Raw genomic sequence first — 9761 nt, forward strand, 5'->3', positions numbered from 1 at the left:
TGTTGTTGTTTTTGTTTTGCTGTATTAGCAGTATCAAATCACTGTGCACGTAAACTTCTGGCCGCTGCATGACCTGTTCGGAGCTCGCAGACTGTCTTGTCTGACGCTCTCTTTTCAGCTGAATCCTCAGCAGTGACATTAAATAGCAGCAGACACATTGGTGTTAGTCTGAGCGTTTTTCTCAGCGACAACTGGCCTCCGAAACTGCCCTGACAGGGCTTGAAGAAGGAAGTCCCGTTCCCTGCAGCTGGGAATCTCTGAGAGGCCAAATTCTAACGCTTCTTCTTTTAATAACCTTGGGCTAGGCTCCCAGGATGGGGATGAGCACTGCAGAAAAAGATTGCTGCTCTGAAGATGCTCGGGAACAGCACTTGCAGTAGCATGCGGAGATCCTGCTGCCACACGGAGGATGTACTTCCAAACAACATCGCCGTCTCACATCATAGATTCAGACCCAGATTCCTGGCCCAGGGTGCTCCAGGACAGGGGATCATTTTAATAGCTATATGTTCTGGCGGTGAGTGCAGAGCCTTTCAGACTCAGCTCTTGGATGGCAATTCAGCTACCGAGCACTGCTGAAACTAGGCCACTACTGACTGCATCTTGCAAATGCAGAGCTCCCCCTCCTACTCACCCGTCTACTCTGCTCAGCTCTCCTCTGCACAGGGGCTGGAGCTGGGCAGAAGGGGGAAACAGGTTCTGTTGGCCAGGGTCCTGCTGGTGTGCTCCTCTCTGGCACCTGCTGTGTGCACATCACATGGCCGTGCCTGCTCACACGGCCAACAATTTTGCTGTCTAAGCTCCTATCGCTAGATTTCTTTGTAAAATTCCCTTTTCAGAGAAACAGAGGTAATCCTCGCTGCTCCTAGAGCAACGGCTGATGTGGAGGGGATGAAGGACCGAGCAGTCAGTCAGGCTTAGAGGGGGAAGGCACCGCCTTTAATCACATTTCATTACAGCGGAGGGCTGGAGATGCTGAGAGCTCTCGCATGATGTGGGAATTAAAGGGCCAGGCTGGGGCTTTGTATCCTGCTGCGGTACAGCCACAGTCAGGCAGCCCTCAGAGCAACGAACTGTCTGCAAAGACTGTGCCTGTGAGCTTTGAGAGTGAAGGAAGGTTAAATTACACAATCAGCAGTAAAAATGCCACTATTTAGACTCTAGTATTTTTGCCATTGCATTTACTAGAGGCTCAAGTTGAAGCAATCTCCGTATTTTACAGCGTGCAGTAAGAGGAATCTCTCTGTCAAGGAGATCATTTCCAGAGCTGCCGTTTTGGACCGTGTACCTGTCTTATCTCTGCAGTTGTTCATTACAAACGAGCACAGACCCTGTGTTTGCTCGGCAAGGCTGGTGGTATTACCCTGGTACACGAACTTCTGCCTCTCCTGGGCTTAACCTGTTCTGCTGCCGCCTTTCTGGCACTGGGATGTTTGTGCTTTCTGGAGCAAAATGGCATCTCACACCCACGAGCTGACGCAGAAACTTACTCCGGGTTACAAAGCAGAGCTGGGATGTGACCTGTGTGGTTGGCCCCAGGGGTGCTGCGGGGGAAGTGGGGACGTGGGTGACACCTCGAAGCTCTGCAGGAGGTTGGGGTGCCTATTTCCAAACATGCCTGAAGCTCTTTCTTTGGCAGTTGTAGCAACGGGAAGAGCACATGTAAAGGACCTTGAAGAGGCTGCCTGGCCCTGCCTCATCTCCAGGGCTTGTAGAGATGGAGAGAGAAGGTATGGAGACCAAAGGTCCAAGGGGCACCCTAGGGAGGGCCGCTGTGCTGGAGCTGCTTGGTGCACTGAAAGATGCAGGTGGCCTTTGGGGTGGGAAGTGCCGTCACCACTGCTCAGCTTCTCTCTGTAGTGACAGCCTGCAGTAGCTCGGCTTGCCCAGGAGAAGTCTTTATCCTCATCTTGGAAACCTCATCTCGGGATGCCCACCCTCAGCTTGGGAGTCCCAATAGCAACCTGTGCCTTGTAGGGCAGGAATGTGCAGGGTTTACCCCACAGCAGGGTTTATCCTGGGGTTTGTACCTGGCTGCGTCCAAACCAGATGTGAGTGCATGCTGCAGAAGGCAACTCAACAACTCAACCCAGGACAGCGCTGTCGTACACTTCTTGGTTTGCCTGTCTGGAGGACGGGGTATAGGACATGCGTGGAACCCGGGCGGTCTGCAGTGCAGACGCATTGAATTTAAAACCAGATGTTAGGTGCTACAGTGCTGCCATCTTTCTGTGGGGTAGTGGGAGGTTGTTTTATTTATCTTTGTTTTCCTACTTATATCAGAAGCCTCTTTTCTTTCTCATGTTGCTTTTTCTAATTGATTTATTTTAAAACCTCAAGAATAAATCCTGAAAGAAGAGAAGATTATTTTTAATATTACTAAATCAGTTGATATACCCTGCCAGGTCCCATACTCTTTGCTGGTAATGTTACATCTGGGGCCAAAAATCCCCTCGAGGCTCAAAGTCGCTTTGGCCCAGCAGCATACATGAGCCCCAGAGCCCAAAGGACTCTAATGGAAAGAGAAGCAATTGGTGTGTATGTGTTTGCAGACTTTGTACGTTCAAAGACTTCCAACGTCCACAGGGAAGAGTGAGAGAACTAAATACCAATGAGCAGAGAGAGACGAGCCCTGCACAAGTCTCTTTTCAACATCATTCACACAAACTACCAGGAGCTTTTGTAAATTCATTGAAAACAGAAAGAAATCAGCTTTGTTCCTTCGTGCCAAGTATTACTTAAACTCACACCTCTGTTAAGCACACGTTTGATTAAATCTTCATGCAGCCTGACCTTCCTGGGGAGATCTTAAAAGAGTCTTTAAAATCTCTCGTGACTTAACCTTGCACACAACAGCCCAAGTTGTGTCGATTTCCAAGTTTTTTGTTCGAGCATGCAGAATGGATCAGTCAAGCTTCCAGAGTATCTCTTCAGTTGTTTCTGTTATTTTTTTTCCATTCATTCAGCTTTGCTGTCACATGTATGAACCACACCTGCGACAGTCAGCGGGAGCCCAGGATCTGTACCCAAGCTTTGAAATGGGACTTGTAGATCCCCACCCAATATAACGTGGTGATGAGCAGGGCTGGTTATATTGCAGAAGACTGTTCCAGGTCACTTGGGGACTGTACAGGATCTCTTGAAATAAAGTCCTGGGTTACTTTACCATTGGGATCCCTGAAGCAATTGTGCTTTATTTAGGCACTTGTCCCTCCTTGTCCCCGCTTCTCTTCCATAAGCAGGGGACACAGACCGCCTACTCCTCCCTCCACATCTCCTACTTAGTAACACTGTCTGTGTTCGTGCCAGCAACCCTCAGCTCACGATAACCTTTTTGGTCTGTAGGAATGAATAACTCCTAGCTTGTGCACACATTTCTGATGATGCTGCATTATTAGAAGACCTCTGTGATCGCAGATTGCTCACACAGCAAAGCTGTCAGGGGCTCGGCTCTGCAACTGGCCTTCTCCTGAGCCCTCCAGTCCGTTACCAGCTCGTACACACTGCATCGCAGGGCCACCCCAGAGAGTGATAGATGTAAGAGAAAACTGGAGAGTATGATAAAAGAACATATATTAAGCTCTCTCCAGGAAGACATATTTTTGAATACATCCTGCATATCATTAACATTATTAATAGTAACTTTGAAATTGCCAGGATCTTGCCAGAATCATAATCAGACAGTGTACCATGCACGATACAGTATATGTCAAAGGGGGAACAATGAATAAGTTAAATTTGTCTCCATTGCTCATGTGGCGAGCTTTAGATGTGGGATTTGGCAGCGAGAACATGATGACTAAAATCGTGCTACCAAACTGGAGCAAACACCACCTCATCCTGACAAAAACAAATAAAGAAAATCCCATGAGCCGGTGCACGTAAGACAACTTGAGCACACTGGAGGGACATGTTTTCGCCATTGTTCCACGAAGATGTTGGTACTGATAAATGCTTCCTGGGTGAGGTACAAGTGAGTCAGCCTTCATAACGAGGGGTTCCGAGGAGCTGCACGGAAGGCACTGGTGGGAGTCAGGATATTGCTGAGTGCTGCGGGAACACAGACAACTTAAGCTCTCCGTATCTTGCAGATACAGAAAGATCTGCTGCATCCAGAAATTGGAGCTGGGAGCAAAGATGCATTTTCTGTCTCAGGTGGCTTTGCAGAATGGATTACCTGGAACTAGCTGTAAAACTGAATTTGGTAGACTATGCTGTGTGACATTTACTTCTGTAAATGCTTTAACAAAGCAGGGACTCAGGAGGAGACTCACTGATAGCCTTTAGCCTCTGGACAGCCACATTTCAGCCAAGTGGTTGGGAGTCCTTTCCTTCTTCTAGCCCAGGTGGCATCGCATGTCATGTTAAGGCAGGTGCTGCCCTGAAATTAAAAGACCTGTACAACCGCTGATCTAGAAAGAGTGGCAAAGCAGAGCAAAGGGAGAAGGGGGTTTGATGCCGTGTCTTTTCAGTAATTGATCAGACTAGGGAGCTCAAAATGAGATGGTTACGTTCACACAGTCTGTTGAGGTCTGCCCCAAGTACTAGCAGCTGTCTAGTCTACAGTAGCTGCACACTAGAGCCATACCGTGGAGCCCCAGCCAGAAGAAATCTTGTTGTTTGCAACCACACTTGCCACTCAGAGCTTGAGAGCACACAGTTTATCTGAATTCACAGCAGTCACTTGACTCCCAGTGTGAGTTGGCTAAATCTTGAGCACGTTGCTCATGCTGGCACCTTGGTGCTTTGGTTCCAAACCTCCCCAAAGACCCCCCCGTCCCTGGTCAACGCCACCGCTGAGGAGCTGGTCTGCGAAGGGCCCGGGGGAGCTGGCACTGAATGGCACCGACTCGGGCAGCAGCAGGATGGCTCCTGGGAATAGGTCCTGGAGTCAGGAGAAGAGGGAAGGTTCCTTGGGAAGACAGCCCAGATGGAAATGCTGGAGTTAACGGCTCTTCATCTTGTAGTATAGGCTTAGCCCTTTGCGTGGGGAGAGCAGAAATGTATTAAGTTTTCAAACCCGGGTGTAAGCATGGCTTCTTGAAGCTGGAGAGGATCTGAAGTGTGCCTGGGGATGCTGTGACACAAAGATCACAGCTGGAGATGCAACAAGCGAAGAGCCAGACTGGGGTGAAATCTTGCGGCTGGGGCAGTTGCTCTCTGCTTAGCAGCGTGACCTCCTGCACCACAGGAGACAGATCCTGGAGAAGCCCCTTCAGCAAGACCTCAAACTCCTCTTCCTCTGACCTCTCAGCACCAGAGCTCCACGCAGAGCAGGGATGCTCCCACACCACCTGCCCGACTTTGTTTCCTCCTCTGTCAAAGGATGGCAGGGATACCGGCCCCCAGTGCGCCTGGGCAGCGCCACAGCCCCTGCCCCTGCTCCTCTCCCTCGCTGGTGGGTCCCAGCACCTCTGCTAGCTCCTGCGAGTCAGTAAGCAAGAAAATACAATACAAAAAAAAAAAAAAAGAGAGAGAGAAAAGACACACTGACAGCCACCGTGAGTTTATTTTGCCAAGCGCCGTGTTTCGATCTGTGGGATGCTGGAGAGGGGAGAGAGGAGAGGAGAGAAGGGAAGGGAAAAGGGAAAGGGGAAAAGGGAAAGGGGAAAGGGGAGAGGTGAGAGGGGCTGGGGCACTTCACCCCCCCCAGCCGAAGCGGTTAACGGGAGAGCAGCGCCGGGCTGCCCTGTGATATGCCAGCCACAGGGTGACGCAGGGGCTGGAAGGCTCCGCCGAACCGAGCCATTTCCACCTGCGTAATCCGCCGGGGGAGCGCCAGCAGCAGCAGCACCACCGCCACCACCGCCGGCACCTCCGGCTCCGGCTGCCCCCCGGGCTGCCAGAGCCCAGCGCCGCCGCCTCCCCCCCCCCTCCCAGCCCACCCCCGGCCACCGTCGCGGCTCCTTCTTCGGCTCCGTCCCCCCCAACGTCCCCGGGATCGCAGCGGCCGCCTGGCACGGAGCATGGCAGCCCCCCCGGACCCCCGGGACCTGCCGCTGCCGGCCGCGGGGCTGCGCTGGGCTGCGGCCGGGCCGGAGCGGGATCGGGCCGGGGCTCGGCAGGGGGAGCCGCTGGCTTTTGGGACCGCCAGGGACCAGCCGCCCGTCGCCATGGAGACCGCAGCCCCAGGTAAAATAGGGGGAGGGCTCGGGGGGTGTTCGGGAAAAGGGGTCCTGGGTGCAGCATCCCCAGCGGGGCTCGTCCCGGTGCTTCCCAAGCTCGGCTCCCAGCCCGGAGCTGTTACCTGCGAGGTAGGGAGAGAGGGAATAAGGAGCAACCGCGGCCTTTGCAAATAATTGTGGGTGCTGAGCTGGGGGAGCTGGGGGCGCAGGACCAAGTTCCCTAAAGCTCGGTGCAGTTTGCTGGGCGTGCAAAGTCCGCGTTTCGAAGGGCGTTTGATTGCAGCCTGGCGTGGTGGGGCTCTGTCCTCATTTGTCGCACACCTGTGCACATCTGGAGCGGCACATTTCGGAGTTACTTCGGATATCCCCGAAATCCCTGCATGGCCCCGTCTGTTATCCCAACGTGCAGATTTAGTGGAGTGACTGTTTTGAAGTGCTGCTGTATTTTCTGCGTGCTGTTGAGACATATCCCTTTAATCACGGATGTTTTGGTTGCTGTGTTTTCCTCCTTTTGCTTTTTGGGTGAACTGAAGGTGCGTTTAGTTTAGCTAGGCTATGTAGGTTCATGGATTTTGCAGCTTACTTTCGGGATGTATTTGATTTTCCTTGGTTTAGGATTTGTTTCTTTAGTGGGTGTGTTAATAGCAGGTGCATATCTCTTAATGGAACCCACAAGGCTTCAGCTTCCAGTAGGTCCTGGTAGAAATATTAGGGGGAAAGTGGCTCTGTTTCCTTCTTGGTGACACTTGCCCACTTCCCTTCCCTCTACTGCCCATCTGGGAACCTAAATGAGCAAATAACCCAGCCCCTGGGAAGCTAGTGGGTCCCACCAAATTCCTCTTCCCTGGGAAGGAGATGTTTCCATTATGCAACCTGACAGCATTAAACTTGCGTTAAGTTGAGGGTCAGGGCTCGGGACGGGAATCAGTCTGTGTTATGCAATAGCTGCAGGAGCGTTAGGAACTGCGTTTTTGGGCTGAGTCCTTCCTAATCCCCCTCAGTCAATCAGCACAAAGAGTAGCTGGCCAGAAACATCCGAGCCTGCGTGGCTCCGTACATTATTCCACTGATACCCGTCTGCATGTTTTTTTTCAGGATTTGACGGTGCGTCTGTGCGCGCGCGTGCTCTCGCCATGGACATTTCCCTGGTGCTTTTCTGTTTGCTTGCTGTCACCGAGTTCAGTAGTACAATGGGATCTAACGCCCGCCGGCTGATGTGGGAAATGGTTTGCTGTTTTGTAGCTTTGGGCAGGCGGCAAATCTGCTGATGTGCCGCTTGTTCGCGGATCTGAGTGGTAGGTTGTGAAACGTGACTTTCTGCTGGAGAGGGAGGCAGATGGCTCGCGTCGTGAGGCTGCCCGCGGTGCAGGGCGTGTGTGCGTGAAGCAGGGCAGGACTGGGGTCCCTAGGTAGGGTCGCCTCGATGGCGTAACGATGTGAGAAAGGGGGAAGAGGTCTCAGGAGCTTTTGTTGTTCACTGATGGATAAAAATATGGCCATGCTGAATCTCAGCACGCAGAACAAAGAGGGGTGGTCTCTTAACTAGTGTAAATGCCCATTAAGTTGAACGGCTGTGTTACTGCATACATGGAATGAAGGCTTCTGCAGGCTTAGCCTCACTGGTGGGTTCAGGTGTACAGAAGGCAGAACAGAAAGAATGAGAGAATAAAAGAAAGCAAGATGAGAAAGAAAAAAGGAAGAAAAACAGAGAAGAAAGAAAAGGAAAAAAAGGAAAGAAAGAAAACAATTTTCTGCTTTTGGAATCATCCGCAAAGGGACTTTAGATGTGTTTGTTTGCATGTGTCAACGGTGGCAAGGCAGAGATAAAGTGAGCAATACAGACCTTTTCTGATGTTTGATAGCAGACAGTCTGATCAGCAGCATCCTGAGCCTAGTACTATGTTAGAATCACAGAACAGAATGTTTTACATATTTTCCATTTTGTTTTACCTGTTTAATAGATAGCTGTTGTGTGTTTGAGTGCCTGCCCAGCCGTGCCAGCCGGAGCAGCATCCCGACCGGTGAAGCCCTGTGCACGCAGGCTCTATTTGTGGCTGCAGCACCTGCATTTCTGTTCCACTACCTACACAGCTCCAGCTGCCCTCTCCCTTCACCGGGGAAGTAAAGCGTTTCCCTGCTCTTTCTGTGGGACTAAATGTTCTCAAGTTGCTGAGTAAGAGGTCTGTCATACTGGTGAATATCTAAAACTGTCAAGTGTGTCAGAAAATTCCTTAATTTTTATGCTTAGAGAGTGCTCCTGCGTGCTGCTAAGCTGTAGGTATAGATCCAGCGAGGGATACCTGCCTGCAGCAAGTGCCATACACTTACAACTCTCCCTATATAATGGGTCACCTGGGGACACTTTGGACAAGGAACAAGGCATCCAAACAAGAGCAAACCGATCCGTCTGTTTTCCAGGTAGCTTCCTGACACGTCCTGTATCTTCCGTTACAGCTCTCAGACAAGTCCTTTCTGTGGGAAACACAGTTGTGCTCTTTGAGGCAAGAGCGGGCTCTGGAGACTGAGGTTCTCCCAGCATGAAAATAAATGATGGGAATTTACACACAACATGTACAGAAGTTTTCTTATACGACCTAAAAATTTGCAAACTTTCCCTGATCTGGGCTTTTGTTGTAAGTTTGAAAACCGGCCAGGGATTGTTGAAAGGTTCAGGAATATTTTCAAGCTGGCCTTGGGCCCGGCTTTGAGCCAAACTGGCTTCATGTCAAAACCTTGCGAGTGGTTTCTGAATGATGAAAAGCAATGGATTTCACTGCCTGTTCTTCGGATCAACCCAAATCAGCAGTGGTTGGGATTGCAGAAAAAAAATCCCACAAGGAGTGGAAAGCTCAGAGATTTCTCAAACAAAGCCATGGTAATAAGGAGCTACAGATCCCACATCTGCTCCTCCTCCAGCAACATACATCGACTTCTGTAGCTTCTGGGCAGGGGCAAAGCAGAGTTCCTCTTGCTTTTATTCTTGGCCCCTAGGTTTTGCTGAAAACATTTCACTCCCTCAGATTGCTCCTTCCCAAAGATGAATTTGGTTCAGGGTGAGAGGAGCTTGCAGGCAGCTCTTGCAAGGCCCAGCGACTGAAAGGCTGGTGAGCAGTTGCGTGTTGGGGAAGAGAGCCCCATGTCACCCAACACACCATCTGGTCGCAGATTGTGTTATTTGTTTTTATACATCAACAGTGATTAAAATTCCTTGAAAGGCATTATTTCCAAAAATATTACACAGGCTAGCAGGCATTTCCCAGAATAAATAAATGCGGTTTCCTTTAGAGAAATGGCAGAAGGTAAGAATGGGCTCTACTTCCATGGCACAGGTGTGTTTAGGGGGAAGAAAAGGGGAAAAGAGAGCAGGAGCTCATCCACATGGTGATTCCTGTGGTAGGATCTGGGAAGGTGCCCACGGCCTCGTGCTCTGGTGGATACCTGCCGGGTGACTTACAGGAGTGGTCGTGTGTCCCTTCATCCCCGTAAAAAAGATATTTCTAAAAAACGTTTCTATCTCACAGGATTTGTAGGGCAGAATTTTGAAATGTGTGCTAGGTACCCAGATGTCACCATGGATTGGGCCACCAAAACACTGCGCCAGCGAGGGCCTGCAGTGAGGTGCTCCTAGCACAAGCC

The 9761-nt window shown here is 50.8% G+C and overlaps 1 protein-coding gene across 3 annotated transcripts in view; it reads left to right on the forward strand.

The window, feature by feature from the left end:
- RTN1 (reticulon 1) overlaps window positions 1–9761 on the forward strand; it is a 127822-nt gene that overhangs the window by 13927 nt on the left and 104134 nt on the right. The window contains exon 1 of one of the 3 annotated variants that reach the window (XM_083838348.1): window positions 5761–6132. The exons of 1 other annotated variant lie outside the window; for it this stretch is intronic. In XM_083838348.1, the coding sequence (XP_083694474.1) occupies window positions 5967–6132 (166 nt within the window). In that variant the 5' untranslated portion in view covers window positions 5761–5966. Of the gene's footprint in view, window positions 1–5760; window positions 6133–6158; window positions 6255–9761 lie in introns of those variants that run through there. One more of the 3 variants, XM_083838351.1, reaches the window with a different exon arrangement.

The sequence above is a fragment of the Anser anser genome, assembly GCF_964211835.1.
Source record: "Anser anser genome assembly, chromosome: 5".
NCBI lineage: Eukaryota > Metazoa > Chordata > Aves > Anseriformes > Anatidae > Anser > Anser anser.